The 22,506-nt window shown below is 38.5% G+C and overlaps 1 protein-coding gene across 2 annotated transcripts in view; it reads left to right on the forward strand.

The window, feature by feature from the left end:
- The window catches only part of itga11a (integrin, alpha 11a), a 63,942-nt gene that overhangs the window by 16,108 nt on the left and 25,328 nt on the right, over positions 1-22,506 (forward strand). For both annotated transcript variants that reach the window (XM_056247938.1, XM_056247937.1), the window contains exons 3-12: positions 12,848-12,960; positions 14,644-14,735; positions 14,974-15,088; positions 15,460-15,587; positions 15,675-15,823; positions 16,813-16,957; positions 17,255-17,420; positions 17,679-17,749; positions 21,899-22,043; positions 22,273-22,421. In XM_056247938.1, coding sequence (XP_056103913.1) covers positions 12,848-12,960; positions 14,644-14,735; positions 14,974-15,088; positions 15,460-15,587; positions 15,675-15,823; positions 16,813-16,957; positions 17,255-17,420; positions 17,679-17,749; positions 21,899-22,043; positions 22,273-22,421 — 1,273 coding nt within the window. The remainder of the gene's footprint in view (positions 1-12,847; positions 12,961-14,643; positions 14,736-14,973; positions 15,089-15,459; positions 15,588-15,674; positions 15,824-16,812; positions 16,958-17,254; positions 17,421-17,678; positions 17,750-21,898; positions 22,044-22,272; positions 22,422-22,506) is intronic.

Genomic DNA, 22,506 nt, shown 5'->3' on the forward strand with positions numbered 1-22,506 from the left:
GGGACGACAGCGGGCTGTTCGGGGACAGCCTCCGAGACGACAGCAGGCTGCTTGGGTACGGCCTTTGGGTCCTTAGGGGTGGTGGACGCGGGCCTCCTCCTCTTTCTCTTCTCTGGTGATGAGGTGGTGAAATTGGGCTTTCCACCTCTCCAACCACCAACTGCCATAGTCTCCTCAGTCCTACGAGCAGCCATGGCAAAATAATAAAATGTTTTAGGAGGCCCCGGACTGCTGGATCTATTTATGATCGAGTCCTTCTGTCACGACACGCACACAAAAGGTTAGATCCTAGAGCAGTGGTTTTATTGGGGTAATCTAAAATCTTAATCAGCCAGGCAAAGGGTCAAAATCCATATAACACAGTCCAAAAACAAGAAACAAAACATGACAAGAACTCTCACCAAGACACCTGCCCTGTTCTCCACTGGTTCTCCTCAAGTCAATTTGTCTCTGACCGTTGTTCTGTCTAACATTAATCCTGGCCTGTCCCTGCTCTCTTGGCAGCATAGCACGCTCATAATTGTATGGCTGTGGTCCGTCATACGAGTAAGTATGAACAATTTCCTCAGCGTCCGAAATGCCATTGCGATCCATTGTTTTCCTGTTGTTTGAGTCGACCGCTCTCCCACCCGCTACGTCACGCCCATTTTCAGATGCGGAAGTAAAATTTTCTCACAAAAACGACTCCAGAAGCCTCTGTAGCGTATTTATAACTATATTTTAAAGAAAATCTAGTTCCTACATTATTTTTCTATAGATTGACTCTGACTTTGGGTCCTCTAACCTGCAATATGCCCTTTAACATGATTAATTAGCATTGACTTGATTGGGGGTCCGTGGAGACTTTCTGAGGCAGGGTCATAGTCCTTTGCCCTCAAATTTTTTGGGAGATGTTTTGGAAATTTCATATCATATAAATCATATCATATTTAATGTTGCACACAAAATTAATTAACAAAAAATTCCAAAACCGAAATCAAAGTTTTTATTTTGGCTAAAAATAAAATGTGTAATTAAATATGAGTTTTTCAATAATTGAACTTGGTATGCTTTTCAAGGTGTCATGTTCTGAGGTAATAAATTAAACCAGTTGCAGTAAAGTTCTTCGGCAATGAGCCAAAGTAATTTTACATATTGCTACTCTGGCCTCATTTTTGGCCATGTGAAGTGTGTTCACACAGCTGACATGTTAACCTGTTGTAGCTTATTCATGTTGTGTGCACAAAATAGACTCTGACATGGTCAAAATGCACCACTGGAGAAGCACTAATTGAACATCACTGTTTTGGTCAATGGTTTTACAATACACCGTATAATGTCATATCTGAAATCTAATCAAGAAGCTAAATGAGGATTGAAATAATGATAACAGCAAAAGACTATCATCCAATTGTTCATCCTGTCTCTTTCTTTCTCTTTGAATCTGGCTATGTTGATTACTGCATAGTATACCTTCTATTGTTACAAATATAATAAACTTCTAAAATGGTATATATGTAGTATTCACTATTCTTTCTCTCGGTTGCCATGAGGGTCCTATCACTGCAGCATGCAGTTGAAAAAGGTGTTATCCCAGTTTCAGAGGCACAGAAGGGGTTTAGTGGTGTAGGAAAATGGAGAAAGGGGCTGGCAACACACACATCAGCTGTGGTTACTGAAACCATGGACTAGAAGGAAGTATGTAGTTGCTGTTCTCTCATGTTTTTCTCTCAGTCTTAATACTATGTTAACATATGCATTTTATTTCAGGTCAGTACACCAGGATTGTTTGGAACATGTTCACTATACATGTTCCAAGACAAAGGCATTGCCCTGTATACTGTATATTGGAACCATTTCAGCAGTTGGCTACCATGTTTAATAGCAGATACCGTACATAATTACAGACTAGAAACTTTGAAATGATCATGTTAAAACTAGCCTGTGTTCCACAAATTAGTGTTTAGCTTTTTTGCAATTGGAGAAACCTTATATTTCCATGCCATGTAAACCACTAAACAAGCATGTTTATTTTTTAAAATCAGAATTATAAACGTTTTTGGGGGGGTTGTCACCAAAAGTGAAAGTATGTCTTCACTTTTATGAAAAAAAGTTCTGTCATGACAACTCTTGGAGAGATTGGCATGGTAATGGATATGGCAATGTTAATGTATTTGGTCTTGGCGGAATAGATCCGTGCTGCTGCTGCACATATAAAATACATGAAATAGCAGATCTATACAGGTGGAGCTGGTGAAGATGGGAGGGTTTCTGAAAGCGCGCTGCAGACTGCTAACAGCCAACAATGCCATGTATTTGAATGTTGAGCAGCAGCTCATTGGCTTATGATGCCACAGCAACCAATCAGCTGCACAATGTTGATAACGATGTGATCGCTAACAAATTGAGTTAAGGACCTATTAGCCTTTACCATCTACAGAGTTTCATGACATAATTTTGTATTTGTCTAGAGCTGTTGATTCTCTTAAGGTGCGTTCACACTTGGCAGGTTTAGTTAGATTAAAACAAACTCTGGTGCGATTGCTTTGTTAGTGCGTTTCATTGGAGTGTAAACGTTGCCATCCAAACCTTGGTGCGCACCAAACAAGCGGACCGAGACCCCTAAAAAGGTGGGTTGCAAAATATACGCCATAAAAGCCTTTATTTTTTGTATCTTTACGTTCAGACTTAAAACGACTGTGTGAATGCTAAGTGAACCAAGACTAAATGTATCATTTTCTTTTTTGGTCCGGATCAAAAGAACCAAGAGAACCAAACTACTAGTGTGAACAGTCCCTTAAAGTCTGCTTCGCATCCAACTGCTTTGTCCAACTTAACCCACTAACCACTACTATATCACATAGAACAGTGATTCTCAACTGGTTTGACCATGAGACCCACACTTTCCCATGGTCATTAGACCGCGACCCAATTTAGAAATGTGATTTAATTCCTAAAATAGCTTAAGATAAGGGTATTAAATAGCAGTCCCAAACTAGTTTTTGTTATTACAATAAAGCTAGTAAATTGCTATGAGCCACCAAAGTCATTTAAAAATATACAAAATAACACAAAGTGAAAATTAAAGGAGAACTCCGGCGCAAAATGAACCTTTGGTCTAATTACACATTGTTACCTAGTCAACCGTTATCTGAGATTTGTTTTCATGATTATCAAATGTAAATAGTTTTATCTCTACAAACAGTTTAGCCTATAAAGCTAGTATAACGCTCGTATATTGGGCATAGTGTAATGACAAATAAAAATCGCTTGTTAATACCACTAACAAGGCTCAAAATAGCCCCACACTAACACGGTAGCATAATGAGGGTCCCTACCTTCAAACCGAAGCATTGAGAACTTTGTCAGTGTCCAGACAGTTTAATAAGAAGATATTTTAAACATACAGTCAACTTCGCGTATACAGGCAGAAGCCATCTTTGAAATACAGCCTTTACCAGTCGATCTACGAACGCCGATCCAAGCCTGCTGTTCGCGCTCACCTTATCACAACTTATAGCTCGTTCACATTCTCACCAGCGCACTTGGATCGGCGTTCGTAGATCGACTGGTAAAGGCTGTATTTCAAAGATGGATTCTGCCTGTACACGCGAAGTTGACTGTATGTTTAAAATATCTTCTTATTAAACTGTCTGTACACTTACAAAGTTCTCAATGCTTCGGTTTGAAGGTAGGGACCCTCATTATGCTACCGTGTTAGTGTGGGTCTATTTTCAGCCTTGTTAGTGGTATTAACAAGCGATTTTTATTTGTCATTACACTATGCCCAATATACTAGCGTTATACTAGCTTTATAGGCAAACTGTTTTTAGAGATAAAACTATTTACATTCGATAATCATGAAAACAAATCTCAGATAACGGTTGACACTTGTTAATGCTGATGGTGAGGAATTAGGGTTGCAACATCGTATAATCTAACGTTACCGTCAAACTGAGTAGTGTATCACTGAGAAACGTCCTGCTCGAGTCGTCCTTGCAATGGAGGTTCGGGTTGAATGAATAGTTCTTCCAATATTTCATTATCGGACTCACGCTCGAATTGATATGGTAAAATCGACGTCATTGTTTGTTACTGTCTTTAGTTTGTGGTGTAGTTTGTTTTCGACGCGCGCGCTGTACGCGGTAAACCAATCACAACAGACTGAGCTGTCTGGCCAATCAGAGCAGAGTAGCTCGCGGAAAGGAGGGATTTGGAGAGATTGATTAATCTGACGAGTCGTTGAGAATCATTGAAAATGTGGTGATGTGCAAATGTATATTATGAAGAAATTAAACAGTTTTTTTACCTTTGATGCATGTAAACCTGTTGTAGGAGACTCAAAAACAACATTAGGAATCTTTAAAATAGCATAGTAGGGGCACTTTAAGTCGTATGATGGGGTTACGGAAACAACAGTTACAATGGTAAATACATAATACTAACATGAACTGTTAAAGGAGAACTCCGGCGCAAAATGAACCTTTGGTCTAATTACACATTGTTACCTAGTCAACCGTTATCTGAGATTTGTTTTCATGATCATCGAATGTAAATAGTTTTATCTCTAAAAACAGTTTAGCCTATAAAGCTAGTATAACGGTAGTATATTGGGCATAGATCAATGACAAATAAAAATCGCTTGTTAATACCACTAACAAGGCTCAAAATAGCCCCACACTACCACGGTAGCATAATGAGGCTCCCTACCTTCAAACCGAAGCATTGAGAACTTTGTCAGTGTCCAGACAGTTTAATAAGAAGATATTTTAAACATATTTTTTTGTCATTACACTATGCCCAATATACTAGCGTTATACTAGCTTTATAGGCTAAACTGTTTTTAGAGATAAAACTATTTACATTCGATAATCATGAAAACAAATCTCAGATAACGGTTGACTAGGTAACAATGTGTAATTAGACCAAAGGATCATTTTGCGCCGGAGTTCTCCTTTAATGAAACATATGGAAACTGCTCCTGATGAATAGAATGAACATCATACAAGCATGCAAATCCCTCCCAGCTAACACACAAATAACAAGTTAAGTAATTTATTGGTACTTTTTGGTCATTTCATGACTTACTAATCGACAAAAACTACGACGTTGCATGCTTGTAATTTATTTTGTACATTATATACACTCACCTAAAGGATTATTAGGAACACCTGTTAAATTTCTCATTAATGCTATTATCTAATCAACTAATCACATGGCAGTTGCTTCAATGCATTTAGGGGTGTGGTCCTGGTCAAGACAATCTCCTGAACTCCAAACTGAATGAAAGAAAGAAAGGTGATTTAAGCAATTTTGAGCGTTGCATGGTTGTTGGTGCCAGACGGGCCGGTCTGAGTATTTCACAATCTGCTCAGTTACTGGGATTTTCACGCACAACCATTTCTAGGGTTTACAAAGAATGGTGTGAAAAGGGAAAAACATCCAGTATGCGGCAGTCCTGTGGGCGAAAATGCCTTGTTGATGCTAGAGGTCAGAGGAGAATGGGCTGACTGATTCAAGCTGATAGAAGAGCAACTTTGACTGAAATAACCACTCGTTACAACCGAGGGATGCAGCAAAGCATTTGTGAAGCCACAACACGCACAACCTTGAGGCGGATGGGCTACAACAGCAGAAGACCCCACCGGGTACCACTCATCTCCACTACAAATAGGAAAAAGAGGCTACAATTTGCAAGAGCTCACCAAAATTGGACAGTTGAAGACTGGAAAAATGTTGCCTGGTCTGATGAGTCTCGATTTCTGTTGAGACATTCAGATGGTAAAGTCAGAATTTGGCATAAACAGAATGAGAACATGGATCCATCATGCCTTGTTACCACTGTGCAGGCTGGTGGTGGTGGTGTAATGGTGTGGGGGATGTTTTCTTGGCACACTTTAGGCCCCTTAGTGCCAATTGGGCATTGTTTAAATGCCACGGCCTACCTGAGCATTGTTTCTGACCATGTCCATCCCTTTATGGCCACCATGTACCCATCTTCTGATGGCTACTTCCAGCAGGATAATGCACCATGTCACAAAGCTCGAATCATTTCAAATTGGTTTATTGAACATGACAATGAGTTCACTGTACTAAACTGGCCCCCACAGTCACCAGATCTCAACCCAATAAAGCATCTTTGGGATGTGGCTCCGTGCCCTGGATGTGCATCACACAAATCTCCATCAACTGCAAGATGCTATCCTATCAATATGGGCCAACATTTCTAAAGAATGCTTTCAGCAACTTGTTGAATCAATGCCACATAGAATTAAGGCAGTTCTGAAGGCGAAAGGGGGTCAAACACAGTATTAGTATGGTGTTCCTAATAATCCTTTAGGTGAGTGTATAGGGAAGGGATGTGCATGGGCCGCCGCATTTGCGCATGCAATTGAAGGTAAAAAAGTAAAGGAAAGTTAGTTTTTCTGAGGTGAGGTTCGTTTTTTTGTTATTTCGTAACAAGTTACGAAAACAATGTTAGAATAATGACATTGACATAGCCTGCATCAGCAGATAAGGAATCAGTACAACGCGTTTTTCTCAGGCACTCTTTACTTAAACTGTGCCTGACAGAAGAGTCAACAGCTTTAAAGTCTTGATTCAGTAAAAACATGCGCTGCCCACCAGTTGAGAAACACTGACACTGAATTCTGACCTGAGTCCATCTCCATACAGAGTTCATTGCACAACTCTTAGGGAGCATGTGAATGTTTTGGGGCACAGAATATTTTTATGGGTGTTGAATATTTTAACTATTCCAGGAATCTGTTTTGGTGTACACGCAGGCCTCTTGGAGCTCTTAGAAGTATGCATAATGTGTGTTTGTAACGGTTTCATATTGACTTGTCTGTGTTTTACACTTTGATTTTTCCCCCCACTTTACATCCTTCCTTTAGACACAGTTGTTTAAAAGTTTGGGTTGGCAATAACTGTTTTTTTGTTTTGTTTTTAAATGTAATGTATTCCTGTGATGTAAAGCTGAATTTTCAGCAGTCATTACTTCTGACTTCAGTGTCACATGATCCTTAATAAATTATTCTAAAACGATGATTTTGTGTTCAAGAATTATTATTATCAAGTCTTATTAATTATCAATGTTGAAAATAGTTGTTTTGCTAAATATTTTGTGAAACTGATGGATTTTCAGGATTCTTTTAGGAATCGAAAGTTTAAAAGAACAGCATTTATTTGAAATACAGATCTTTTAAATTTGCAATTTAATTCATCCTTGCTGGAAAAAAAAGTATAACGTTCTTTAAAAATTAATTCTTACTGATCCAGGGGCGTCGCACCCGTGGGGGATGTGGGTGTTTTAACACCCACACTTTTCCCGGTGAGAGGGTTCAACACCCGCTCTTTTTCTGCAGTTTTTCCGCAGTTTTGCACAAACGCCTCACTACAGTCGATCCTCCGTTTCTCTGGCCGCTCTGTGTGTGCGCTCGCTGCGACTCGTCCTCCTCTCCCCCTCCCTCTCAAACATGACACCGGCTCTGAGTGTGACCGGCTGATGATTGGCTGTTCTGCCTTAAGTCCCGCCTCTCTTGGTGTGATTTTTCAGTCACTCGTGCTGAGGAGGCGGGAACTTATGGTTATGGTTATTTACATCTCCCTTTTCCAGGTACTTTGAATGAGTGTTTATGCTTGCGAGGTTTTTAAATAAGCTTGATATGTGTTTGGGATTGGGAAGATGTTATGTTTATGTTTTGTTGACATGTCGATTGTTTTTGGTATTATATTTCGTTTTTTAGACTAAACAGCACAATACTTTATTTAAGTAGGCATTCTGTTTGTGCTGCGTGATTTAAAGAAAAGTGCGCACTTTGCTCACGCGATCATTCAGCATGGTGATCTGGTGTTTTCTCCAAAATAAAACTCAAGGGTTTATTTCTTGCAAGTTTAGAAATTAGGACAAAAGTATTGTAATTTTCCTATTCTATAGCATAATATAAAATTTACTTTGAAATATTCATTTTCATTTCTACAGTAGCATACATTTAGGCTATATGGATTTTCCATCATAGGAATAATTATATAAATCATTATTATATTATTATAATAAATGTTTGGCATTCTAAAACACCAGTGATAATGTAATGTAGACTGAGACTCTATATCATAACTAAAAATAAGTTTGAACCCTCTTTAGGTACAAGTCAATGCTTTTTCTTTGTTCAATGTGCACAGTTCATGGGTCGAAGCCAGTTGAAGCTCTTAATTTTGAGCTCTCAGAGTGCACCAGATTGATGCATTTAACCTTAAAATGTACAAAATTTTCTTTCGGGGGAGCATGCCCCCGAACCCCCCTAGAGGGGCCGAGGTCCACACAACATAGTTTTACAAAATCCAATGAGAAAGAACGATCATTTAGGAACTTTACCCCAGCATAATGTTAATGCCAAATTTAAATGTCCTTGGACAAACTACATTTGTCCTGCCTAAGGAGGGGCCAACATTACATTGTGCCCTCTGAATTCTTAATCAGGGCCCTGATCACATCCATCCCCCGCACTTTTAAAAAGCTTGCTACCCCCCTGTACTGATCCCAAACGTTTGAACTGTATATAATACAGCTCTTAAAAGCTACAGCACATGACCTGCAGCCATTATTACATTCAGCTGTAAGTAATCCCAAAGAGAACAATTCTCAATTGCTATTTCTTCCCGTCTCTCACTTTCTGCTGCAGAAGTGTGAATTCTGTTTGGATAGAAAAATGGTCCGAGCTCATGGATGGAGAGGAAACTTTTACAACTGCAAGATAATACACAAATGGAAACAACTTAGTTTGAATGACTGACTTGCATTACTATGATGTCTGTGATGGTGCTGATCCATCATCAGTGGCCATGGATAAAGTGAAAAGCCTACAATAATGACCTTATCAAATATACAGAAATGTGGTTATGTAAAAGACATGAATTCTTGGTACACATTTGTAGTGCAATCAATGAGAAGTTGTACTATTTGGTATAGCAAAGATCTTTCAGAGTAACACATTCATTACACTTGAGTTATTTTTCTGATGTCTCTGACTGCCAGTGGGATTTTTCCTTGGGTGGCCATTGACAGTTGCACATCCACAGAATTGGCCTGACAGATCCCTAGGGATGAACATAGAGACAAACGTGGCCACATACGCCTGTTTATTTTTGAGAGTTTTGCAGTTTGAATTCCTTGCTGAGTTTTGACTTTTGTCTGGCCTGTGACCTCTGAATTCCACAAGCAGCAGGAGGGTTGAAGCATTCTCTAGACTAAAACTCATCTGAAATATGGCTCACAAACCATCTTTTATTCTTGGTTAAAGCAGTAATGATTAAATAATGGGTTTTATGTGGGGTGTGTTGCTATAGTTCACTACCTTTACATTGAAGAAGTAACAACACAAATGAGTTAGGTTTGAGGGTAATGTCACACTGAGGTTTTCGGGATGTTTAACTTGTTCTTTTAAATCAATAACACACGGTGGGTTTTAAGATAGAGCATTTGTGGTGCATCTCTGCTTTTCTGTCCTGTCATATATGAAAGTAATGAAACAGCATATAAGTGGACTCACTGGCACTTCATAGACCTCAACGCCATGGTACCAAGTATTCTAACTCTCCAAATGTGAAAAACATTTGTCTATTAATGGCAAACACTTTCCTCTTAGAATTTTCCAAAGGACTTGGGCCGCTAGTCCAGTTCTTTGTGGGAGATTGAATATGTAAAGGTTGTGTATTAGTGAGGCTGTTTCATTCTGTGCTATTAGCCTTTTGTAGCCCTGCCACAGAGAAAAAAAAAGTATGAACTTAATGAGTCTGAGCCTGATTGTTTTAACAGCTCACTGTGTCATTGCCCTGGAAGTTTGACTAGACTATTAAATCACTGCAACAATGGCCTTCTTTCTCATGCTCATCTCTCTATTTCTCTTTCATACTTCCTTCTTTCCAATTTTTTTATTTAGGTAAGTTTGTCCCGAGCTGAACTCAAGTGTAAAGTGCAGTGCCAAAAGCGGCTATAGCACCAGTAATATTCACAATATTAATAGCAGTGAAAATATGCACACAGTCTGACCTCCTTCTGTGAAAAATGATTTCCAGAGACATTTGAAAATGTTTAGATGAACTTTTAACTGGAGACCTCGGTTGTTTTTTTAAAAACTTATTTCCTTATTTCATGCTCATTTCAAACCATGTCAACTTAGATGGTTAGTTTATTTAAATATCGTTATATCACAGAAATGTCATATTTACATAAGAAACAGTGATACACTGTCACTGTCAGTTCATTTTGTTTATTTCGCTGTATTGACTGAATGACTAAGTGAGACTGAGCAGTCAACATACATCAGTAGTGTTATTTTTTTCTACATTCCCCAATTCCACTGTAAATAGCCTGTGGGTGTCTTATAATTATATTTTAACTAATGGGTAAAATCCATTTGTCTGGGGAGCTGGATCCAGATTTTGTTGGAATGCTTCCCTGGAGGAAGCTTGCCAAACAGCGAAATATTTTCTCAAGGGTCCCATGATGTTGACCCCTGGCCTATGGTTGAACACTCATTGAGGTCTGGATCTGCAATAAACGAGTGTCAGATATCGCTCCCTGAATCGCACTGTCCCTGAGTGGGTATTGCTCCTGTTCAGAGAATTAACCTTTACCACCTGTCAGAATCAGCTTTAGATGTGGTGATTATTATTGGTGTGTGTGAGATGTGGTGCTTCTAAATATTTTCATTATGGCAGGATGTGTTAGTGCCTTTGTATTTTGAATCTTTCTTGTATGATGCAGAATGAAGAGGGGTTTTCAAATAGACCTTCTGAGTGATTCCCTTCCTTAAAATATTCAATTCAATTCACATTTATTTTTCACAATATCTTTTCAAAGCAGCTTTACAAAAAAATACATGTATCTACAAAACAATTTAGAGTAATCTGCTATCAGAGTAACTGTGTCAAAGTAATGTCCATATGTCAGATATCTGCAGTTATACGATAATACAAATCATGAAGTTAGCTAACATCATGCATTCATTTAGGCAGAAACAATGAGCCTTGTTAATGCAATTATTACGAGTTTTGATCATAATGATTACAATTTATAGGAAATTTGGCAGTTTTATATGATACACAATGGGCATCATCTGAAGATCCCAACTGGAGTTGGTCTAATCTGTAATGGGCATCCCGAGTTTGAAACAGAAAAGCAACTGGACAATAATTAGCACAGCTGCTGTTCATAATATTCATATAGATTTTAATGTTCATTTGATCTGACGAAATGTAGCTTGTTTGCAGGACAACCACCTAGTAGTGCATTACAGTAATCCAGTCTAGAGGTCATGAATGCATGAACTAGCTTTTCTGCATCAGCAAAACAGAAGGCGGCTGTTTTTGTAACATGAAATATGATTTCAAGAGACAAGTTGCTGTCTAATTTAACACCTTGTAATAAATCACAAGTCATTTGTAATTTTAACGAGCATAGTTTCTGGGCTATGATGGGTCCTGAATCCTGACAGAAATTTTTCAGATGTCTTTTTTTTTTTTTTTTGTGCTGGAAGGAGCGCAATTGAGCAGACACAACTTTTTTTCTAGTATTTTAGACATAGATGGAAGATTTGATATGTGTCTGTAATTTGTCAATTCAGTGTCAAACTTGTTTAATTTTGTGGGTATTGGATCTAATAAACGTGTTGTTGGTTTAAGATGCAGTAAGTTTTATCTTTTCCTGTCCCATAGTTGTAAAGCACTGCAATTGTTCTTTAGGGGGCGATAATTGAGGCTGAATCATAAAATGCTGTCACATTTCAATCACATCATGAGGGTTATTTGCAAATCTATCTTTAGTGGTTGGGATAATCGTTCTACCTGATCCATAACGCTGAGCAATAATACTTTGAGCTACGAACGGACCTCTGAGTTGCAATGCTGTGCTGCTCACGAGAAAATATAGCAGTTTATATGAGAGCTACTTTTAAAATAGCTATTTTGCAGTAAATGGACTTTTGTTTCCCATGATTAGTTTTACTTTTACTCTCTGACCCCAATGGACAGATACTGCCTTACATCTGATAGGCTATTTAATAGTACCACCTCACCATTAACTAATTATGAAGTTCTGAATGACATTTAAGAGCCATCCTTGACCTGGTACAGGCACATAAATGTGAAGTCAAACAAGTTTTCTCTTTCCCTCGAGACCACTATCAGCATGAAAGAATTCTGCATCTCTTGAATAAACAGTTGAAAGTACACATCTTGATGTGTTTAAGGATGCCTAGTATTCCAGTGATCTGTGACTAGTTAAATTAGTCCTCCATGACTACTTAGTGAAAGTGACAGCCTTTGCTTTTAAAAGCTGCATGCTTCCGAGAGCCGTGAAAAGTATGTACTGCTCCCTACAGTGCGACTGCTACTGCACCTGAATAATGTGTGTGTCCCTGATTGCTCTCTGCGGGAGCAGTATTATGTGTAAAGCATGTCAGCATTAATGGAGCGATGTGTTTAGTCAGTCTGGGTCATAGGATACATATTTCAACACGCACACAAACAGATCTCAGCAGAGTCCCACATACCTAACCGCCCTGCGTGCTTCCATCGATACATTACCTCAGACATCAACATTCAGCTTAAACCTGTTTAAACATTCCTTTGCCGTTAGATTCCACTCACCTGCCATCTCTCGTTGATTCACTTCCTCTAACCTCCTTTAAACGTCCCTGTGTTCATAGGGAGCTTAGATCAACAGGCTTCTGGCTGTATTATTTACAGGAAAGGGGATCACACACCTGCTTTATGCTTATGTGTTTTATTTCTGACATTTCTGTTAGATGAATGCTGTACTGTGTCAAAGATAATATTTATATGTTTGGATTGCGGATGTTTCTAGGTTACTGGTAGGAGCCCCACTGGAAACAAATGGACAGCATCAGACAGGAGATGTGTACAAATGTCCCTTAAGCAGGAGATCTGGAGGACCCAGCTGCACCAAACTCAATCTTGGTATGGTGATTGCAGTTTTTATATTTTGTTAATTTTGTGTGAAAAGCATTTCAGCATTGCTTATATCATCATATTCCCATAATTTAAAAAAATCATAATTTTAATTAAAGTTGCAAGCAGCATTTAGCGGTGTTCAAGCAGTTAAGCTCTTTTAGCACATAAGCATTAAAGACATTTAGCAAGCATGTAACCACTGACATAATAGATGGAAAACCGTTTACCATGATTTACCATGATACTAGCATGATTTACCATAGTTTTACCATGATTAAGCTCTGATTTTGAACATTATAATATAAAGATTATAAGATAATAGATGGAAAACACCATTTACAGCCAATACAGGCAATTTACCATAGGAAATACATGGTTTTAAAGCTTTTCAACAGTTATAGCTTGAACACCTAATAATAGGCGACCTTTTTGACAGTTATAGCGCCACCTATGGTCCGATCTCCATGAAACTTTGCATGCTTCTTCACCATGTTATGACACATGTGCTCATCAATTTTTGTGAAGTTCTGAGTTTTTATTTATGATTTATAGGCTTTTGAGTGTATTTTGACACGCCCCCTTTTCTAAATGACCCTGTTACAGTGAACCAAAGGGCAAAGTTCAACTTTTTTTTGATAATTATTGATCTAGAGAATCCAGAGAATTGTCCTAGACTAGTCTGGTTCCGATCGGGCAAAAAAACAGGGACTAGTTCGCAAAAGTAGGTTTTGGACAGAATTGGCCATAACATCTTGTCCGTCTTGAGCCAAGGAACACAGTGGTGTACAAATCTTGATTCTAGGTCAAACGGTCTAGGAGTTATGAGCAATTTAGTACTTTTGGTTGCTGTAGCGCCACCTATGGGCCAATCGGGGTCATACTCTGATAGGTTCTCCCCAAACTGAGGCCCTACCATCTGGCCAGGTTTCAAGTCTCTAGGCCTTACGGTTTGGGCTGCACGATGCGTTTTAGGGTTTTTTTTTTTTCAAATAGCAATTACAATAGGTTTTCAGCACTTCGTGCTTGAACACCTAATTATCATCATAATGCACATATTACGTCTTTTTGTTATCATTGGTGAAGTTGCACAACCCATTGTTAATGAAAGTTTTTGTCAGTAATTGTGTTGATGGGATTAACACTGGATGACTGTGGATTATAATTACTAGATATTTAATTAGCATAAATACTTTTTGTAAACAGACTTCAAAAGGAACTGTAATTATTTACTAGCACCAAATAATTACTTCACAAAGCAGGGTAAGAGTTGTGGTTTGGGTAAAGTGTTACCAGGCATGCCTTGTGAAAAGCAATGGGGGATGGGGAACAGATTGATTCATTCAAATACACCCCTGAACTTGAGTTTACATGTACACATCTGAGTCTTTCACTACAGAACACAACATCTACAGTATGTCAAGCATATGTGTTCTATATAATCTTAAATGTGTCAATACCACCACTCTGCCAGTTTCAAAATGTGCATGCATATAGATGCACACACATAACAGATGCACACTGCAGATAAAGTCAGGAATGTCTAGACAGAATTAACAAATATGTTTACTGTTAGAGGAAGTCCCTGTTTAAACTACATATGCCACATATGGACTGTGGTCAGATTTTACAGCACAGCATTTTATTTCGCTTACACATTTGAAACATTTGTTAATGTTCTTTTTTCTTAAGGAAGGATATCCTTGACAAATGTCTCTGAACGAAAGGATAAGATGAGACTTGGAATGACCCTTTCGTCCAACCCTAAAGACAACAGCTTTGTGGTGAGTTGAATGTTTTGAATGTCTGGTTAGATAATAATACATATTCAGTGTTATATTTAAAGTAATCTGGAATTGAAACGGTCTACAACACTAATATTATTAAGTGTTTAAACAACATCTATTCCCTGTGGAACACTATGGAATCATAATTTTTATGTCAAATGAGCCCATGATCTTCATGTAAGTCCTAAATTAATTTATTAATGGTGCACTTAATTCTCTTTGTGATAATTCACAGGCTTGTGGTCCCCTTTGGTCGTACGAATGTGGTAGCTCGTACTACAGCACTGGAATTTGCTCCAGAGTCAACGCCAGCTTCAAGTTTTCCCGCACTATCGCTCCTGCCTTCCAAAGTAAGCACAATGCACCTGCGCCCTCGATTTAACTAGGACGGTTTTTACAGTGACATTTCAGTAATATGTTTCAACTTTCTGTCTTAAATGTGGACTTTATTTTTATGCTGAATTTGGCCATGACAGTTTCTGGATCTGCCATATGCAATATATTGTGGAATTAATCTTCTTTTAAAAAAGAAAATGATCATGACTGCTCACAAAGAAAGAGCTGAGTATATAAATCTTTTTTTTTTCTTTTTTTTATGAAAGAATCATAGGCCTAATTTTTTTTTAGAACAAATCCCTAAAATTAGCTTCTGAGCAGAATTACTACCTTTTAAGAGTTTTATCTGCCAAAGGCATCAAAAACATCTAATTTCCCTTATCAGGGTGTGAGACATACATGGACATAGTTATAGTCCTGGACGGTTCAAATTCAATCTACCCCTGGAATGAAGTTCAAGACTTCCTTATCAACATCCTGCGGAAATTCTACGTTGGACCGGGACAGATTCAGGTGTTTTTGAGTTTCTGAACAATGTCACTGCGAAGTATCAAAAGTGTCTTCATTTTTGTCACATGAGGTGAATTATGTGCCCGTCAGGTTGGAGTACTACAATATGGAGAAAAGGTGGTGACAGAGTTTCAGCTGAATGACTTCCGTTCTGTGGAGGATGTGGTCAAAGCAGCCCGTAAAATAGGCCAGCGAGGAGGAGAAGAGACCAACACTGCACTGGGAATCAGTGTTGCACGGTACTGCACATAAATGACAAAAATAATAATAAAAAACACTTGATAATCATCCAGCTCTTGCTACTAAAGTACACTACCATGCAAAAGTTTTTTATTACCATTGATTTTTTTAAATGTTTTTGAAAGAAGTCTCGTTCATTAAGGCTGTGTTTATTTGATCAAAATACAGTATAAACAGTAATATTGTGAAATATGTTTATTATTTTAAACTGTTTTAAACTATTAACTGTTTTCTGTTTTAAATTTTTTTTTTTTTATGTAATTTAGTCTTCGGTGTCACAGAAATCATTCTAATATGCTGATTTGTTGCTCAAGAAACATTTCTTATCATTATCCATGTCGAAAACAGTTGTGCTGCTTAATGTTTTTGTGGAAACTGATGCATTTTTTCTTTGATGAATAGAAAGTTCAAAAGAACACCATTTATTTAAAAAATATTAATATTTTGTTACATTATAAATGTTTACTGTCACTTTAATACATCTTTACTGTCACTTTTGATCAATTCAATGCATCCTTGCTGAATAAAAGTATTCATTTCTTTCAAGGAACTAACTTACTGACCTCAAACTTTTGAATGATTGCACATTTAGCTTTTACATTTTCAGATCAATTTGAAGCAAAAACTCTAGGCGACAACATCCACTAGTCAAAAGTCTTGTGGACAGATATTTAGTATGTTATTTGTGGCCTTATATTAGAAACTTTAGTTTTTAGTTTTTTCAATAACCACGCATAAATAATATTCTCTCAAAAATACAAACATGTACATACATGTTGCTCACATATTATGGTAGCCCTGTGTGTGCTATATAGAGTGTAATTTCACCTGTGCCATTAATATGTTTATAAGCAACTGAAAAAAGCAGAAATGTCAGAGCATGCCAAAACATCTCAAGGACCCCGAAAACACCTCAGACCCCAGAGGGTTAATAGAGTCCAAGACTTACATTTACAGAGCATAAATTATTATCTATGGATATTCACAGCTCAGAGGCCTTTAAACAGGGAGGTAGAAGAGGAGCGAAGAAGGTCATGATCGTCATCACAGATGGAGAATCACATGACAGCGCTGACCTGCAACAGGTCATTGAGGACAGCGAAAAGGACGGCATCACCAGATATGCCATCGCTGTAAGTATTGCCTTCCTTACTTCAGTTTACTTCACTTTCTTTCCTGCTTTCGTTTTTTGCTTCGGCATTGATGCCAACTCTCATGCTGAAATTATGTGATGACCTATTTTTAAAATGGACTTTTAACCAGTCCTTGAAGTCACATTCAGCTGCTGACACCAGTGAAAAAGGCCCAATGCTTTCACTCCTACTTATTCAGCCTTAGATTTGATATGTTGTCGTGGGCGCTCAGGAGAAATGCGTCATGTTTGAGCTCTTTTCAGGCTGATTGATTCTTGACGTTCTTCCTCACAACAGGTACTGGGCTACTACAATCGCAGAGGCATCAACCCTGAAGCTTTCCTTAATGAGATCAAGTACATCGCTAGCGACCCCGATGATAAGCATTTCTTTAATGTGACAGATGAGGCAGCTTTGAAGGACATTGTGGACGCTCTCGGAGAGAGGATCTTCAGTTTAGAGGGTTGGCGATTTTACCACAATGGCACCACACACAGCATTGCATCATATCCATTACACAGCCCAAAACCTCAGCCTGTAAAATCTCTGCACAGCACTACACTGTAAATTGCAGTGGACCAAATCTTCAAATTTATACCACATCTCTTTGCTATATTCTCAGTGCCAACTCTTTCTTTAAGATCACTGAAATCTGCAATGCTCTGTTGTAGGAAATGGTGGACTCTTTTCTCCTGTGTGTTTATGTTGTCTTTGTGTGCAGGGACTAGCAAGAATGGGACAGCATTTGGTCTCCAGATGTCTCAGGCTGGCTTCTCCACACACATAGTGGAGGTAAGTCTGTATGTCCATCAGTCTGGAAGTGCATTTAAATGTAGTCATGTAAACGCGTTAACCTGTTTTCCGTTATCAAAGTAAGGTCATAAATGGCTTAAGCATAAACCGATCAACACAGGTAGATTTTAGTATAGTAGAAACCTTACCCCTATTTCGCCCGGCATGTAAACACATTAACCTGCATTCTGTCAGCTTATTGAAGTGTGCATGTGTGATATGTGACAGTAAAGTGTCCTGCAGATATAAGCACATCCAGAAAGAGTGAGCATTTCACGGTAAGGGAGTAGGAAATATATTGCAAACTCCAACTCTTTCTTGACCAAGAAATTATAAAAATGTGTTCTCATCTCATGCAGCCGAAGTAGAAGTTGTACAGTGGTACACTGCTTATTTATTTAAAGGGATATTTCACCCAAAAATTTAAATTAGCCCATGATTTACTCACCCTCAAGTCATCCTAGGTGTAGTTTTAAATATGGATATTTTTCTTACACGAACGCATCGCTTCACTTCAGAAGGCCTTTATGAACCCCCCAGAGCCGTGTGGAGCACTTTTATCATGGCTGGATGCACTTTGATGGACTTCAAAACTTAAACGGCCATTCACTGCCATTATAAAGCTTGGAAGAGCCAGGACATTTTTTAATATAACTCCGATTGTATTCGTCTGAAAGAAGAATGTCGTATACACCTAGGATGGCTTGAGGGTGAGTAAATCATGGGGTCATTTTCATTTTTGGGTGAACTATCCCTTTACCATCACATCTCGTATAGCAAATGGAACACTCTGAGTCAGATACACGAATGATTTGGTTTTGACGTCACTACCAGGGAATAACCAGATTTTTTAATAAAGTCTAGTAAACATGGCTTACCTGCATAAACTGGGATTATGTTTACGCAGGTAATTCAATAAGCTGATTTTTAGGAGTTATCAGCGTATCGGTGTGAATATAAATGTGCTTTAAGTTCTGGGTATACTTTATTCCTTAGATCACAGCTCCTTTTTCCATCTCAGCTGAAAGAAAAACCTAGACAGTTTAACTGAGATCAGATTAAGAACTTTGTCTGAACCAAAAGTCAGACATTCAGTGAATGTTTAGGTTCACTTTCTTTAAACTGAAACTTTATCTTTCTTTCTTTCTTTCTTTCTTTCTTTTCTTTCTTTCTCTTTAAACATTCTTAATTTCTTTTCTTCTCTTTCTTTAGGTTATCTCTATATGTCAGTAATATGATACACCAAAAATATTACACCTTTACAATGGTGAGCAGATAAGATTCCTCCCTGATAATTCAAACAAGCCTCTTTCTGAAGGCCCAGGCTTTCCCAGGGAAGGGATTATTGTGGTGAGAAGTGTGGAGGAGCCGCACCTTAGGGGAGAAGGAATATTTTTTTCTTGTCTGTCTGAACCCAGAGCTGATATTAGAGCTGGCTTGTCCTCCAGCACAGACTCAGCATCTGACACTCCCATACTGTACCTGCTGCTCTGGCAGGCAGTCTGCCATGCTCCGTCCACAAATCAGCCCAAACTGTACCTGGTGGGTCTGTATCCATCCAAGACCTGCTCCCAACTGTAACGCTAATCATCTCTGTCCAGGCTGCGCAGTTTGCTGATGACACCCCTCCGATTTTTCCACTCCGTCCCCTGAAGGCAAGCAATGAGAGTTATTAATATCTAGTCTTTTTTTATGGAAGAAATGGATAGGAAAACTCCAGATGGCCATTGGGATGGCTGAAAATCTGGATGCCTGGAACAACATCTGCAACAGAAGCATCTTGAGTGTTGAGAGGAGGGATAAGTTGTTGGAAAGAATGTTTGCACTCTAGGAGAAAATCATACCCCTAAATCCAGATGGTACTCTCTAAAGCGTGTGGGATGTGTCTAGGTTTAAAGGAACACTCCGACTTTTTGGGACTTTAGCCTATTCACCTTATCCCCCAGAGTTAGATAAGTCCATACATACCTTTTTCATCTCCGTGCGTGCTATAAGTCTGTTTGACGCACCCACCGCTAGCCTAGCTTAGCACAAAGACTGGATGTAAATGGTTGCAGCTAGCATACTAATCCAAATAAGTGACAAAATAACGCAAACATTTTCCTATTTACATGTTGTGATTTGTATAGTCACAGAGTGTACAAAAAACAAAGTCACATGAGACACATACATATTTTAACCGTATAAATACTGGGAACTATATTCTCAGAAGGCGAAGCACGCGTCTCAGGTGCTGCGGTTATCACTCCACCCAAGTAGCAGTGCTTCGATAATTTTAAAGATAATGCAATAAAGATAATTTTTTGACGTAATTAAAAAAGATAAAGTTAAAGTTAGTAATTGAAACTGAAAAAACAGACTGATATATCTTCATTTCGCCCAGTGAGAAAAATGCTGAGCCAAATTAAGATAAAGATGCCATCTGGGGCCTGGTGTGTTTAATGAACCAATCAGATAAGATTAAATCTAGAGTCAACGAGAACCTCATTTGATTGACTACAAGAAGAAGGTAGACCCGCCTTCCCTCTCACACTTGCAAAACTCTAATGAGTGAGAGAATCGTGCCATACACTGTAAGCATACACAACAAGTAATTTAGACATTTGCAACAGTTTATTTTTTACACAAATAGATTGGTTCTACATGGTCAATCTGTTTTGCAGTTCTTCACACTGTTGTTTTCGCTTGCAAATGGCTGTTCACAGGCTTGCAATACTTTTGGCCATATTTTGGCATCCACTGTACTGGGGAGAGCTGACTGTAGTGTTAGCAGGAACAAGATTCAAATGCTGGTCAAAATTAGACAAGCAAAAGAGGGAAATAAGAAAAATATGTCCTGTACAATGTGTCCAGTAAAAGTCTGCAGCACTGCAGTCCTGGTAGTACTAGGTTTAGGGGCAGTCCTGCTTTGTGTCTTTGTGCTGGTCCCTTATCACATCTTCTGCACGCGTATGTGGTGCTGGTTTTATGGTAGCGATGATGAGGTGCAAGGGTACCAGGTGCACAACATCACACTCAGCCAGCACTGTTCCATTTAGATGTGACTCCTTTTATGCTGTGAAAGCCAGGATGCAGTAGAGCCGAAGCAGAAGTTGTTGAAAGGATGAGGTCACACCATAAAGGCACACAAAGCAGGAGGCTTTCTGAAAACATTGGTGGTTTCATCCACAGTGCATTTTGTTCTCTGATTAAAAACCAGAAAGTCATTATTATCAGCTCTATGTGTTTATGTTTGAGATCTGAAGTAGCCTATCCAGTGAGCCAGAGCAGCGCATTCTCAGTGGGCTGCAAGTTCGGTAAGAATGTTCCGTCTGGGCTGGGATTGCTCGGAACGTTGTTGTTTGTTTATATGTAAGCAAGCATCCGCCAGGGAATTTAAGTTCTCTCTAAACATGGAGCCATTCCACTTGCTCTCATTCCGACTACTGTCTACATAATTAACAGTGTGGGATGCCAAGCATTTTGTTCATATTTTACGGCAGAATAAACTCATCAATAAGTAAATAAATTGTTTATGAGGTTTCCATGGGAATTGAATGCAAAGCACTTCCAGAGAAATGATGAGCTGGATGGACACTGAATAAGATAAAATGTGTGAATCACTGTATTATGAATTTACTGAGAGCTAAATGAGGTCAAGAATGTAGCTACAATATGTTCTATACAAACAACTGCAAAAATGTGAATTTTTTAACTGTGCTTTCAATCTACAGTAAGGCAGAGGCATGATTGATGCATTGGCTAAATAATATAAAGAGGTTTTTGAGATTGTGAGCTTTTTTATTTTTTTACATGGATTCCATTGTTCATCAGCAACTGTTCCAGAATTAATTATATGCAAGTCTCACTGAAATTGTTTTATTTTATTCGATTAATGTAGTGCCATTGGAAGCAAAAGCCCATCAACCCGAAATGAACCACTGCAGATGATCTAGGGTCTCATAAAAATCAGTTGGATGTCAGAAAAACTGGCAACTTTAAACAATAGATGCCTCCATTCACCCCTTTAAAGACCCAAAACCTGTAGTTTGATGCTATAAGAGTTTACAGAAAAGAAGAATATAATCATTAATTTTGTATCTAATTGTAAAGTTAGTGAATTGTATGTAAATGTAAAAATCTGAATATATTTGTTTGCTCTGTCTGCAGGACGGTATTTTAGTGGGAGCTGTGGGAGCTTATGACTGGAATGGGGCTGTGCTGAAGGAGACTCGTCAGGGTAAAGTGGTTCCACCAAAGTCCTCCTATGAACAGGAGTTTCCAGATGAACTGAAGAACCATGGAGCCTACCTGGGTAAAGAATCCACACCTATACATTCAACCATAGCTGTCACTGAGATAAATGCCCCAGTGTGATATGTCAACATCTAAAAGTTTTTAATTGTTATTCATTCTACTGTAGTAATTTTTTTTTACTCTCTTGGTCTCATTTTATCTCCACTCTGTTACCAAGCAAAGTGATACATCCAGTATACAGTCTTTAATTGATAAGCATTTTATTTTAGCATCTTTTGTGTTTGTAGGTTACACAGTGACGTCAGTGGTGTCAGCTCTCAGTGGTCAGTTATATGTAGCAGGAGCTCCACGTTTTAACCACACGGGCAAGGTCATCATCTTCACCCTGAAAAATACAGGAGAGCTCACTATATTACACTCACTCAAGGGACAGCAGGTAAAGCACTTACAAACATGCTTACAAACATTTGCAGCACACAGTGTTTGTATACAATGTTCATGTATTCTCCAATAGCATTCTG

The sequence above is a fragment of the Rhinichthys klamathensis genome, unplaced genomic scaffold, assembly GCF_029890125.1.
Source record: "Rhinichthys klamathensis goyatoka isolate OS25496 unplaced genomic scaffold, OSU_Roscu_1.1 h1tg000051l_1, whole genome shotgun sequence".
Lineage (NCBI taxonomy): Eukaryota > Metazoa > Chordata > Actinopteri > Cypriniformes > Leuciscidae > Rhinichthys > Rhinichthys klamathensis.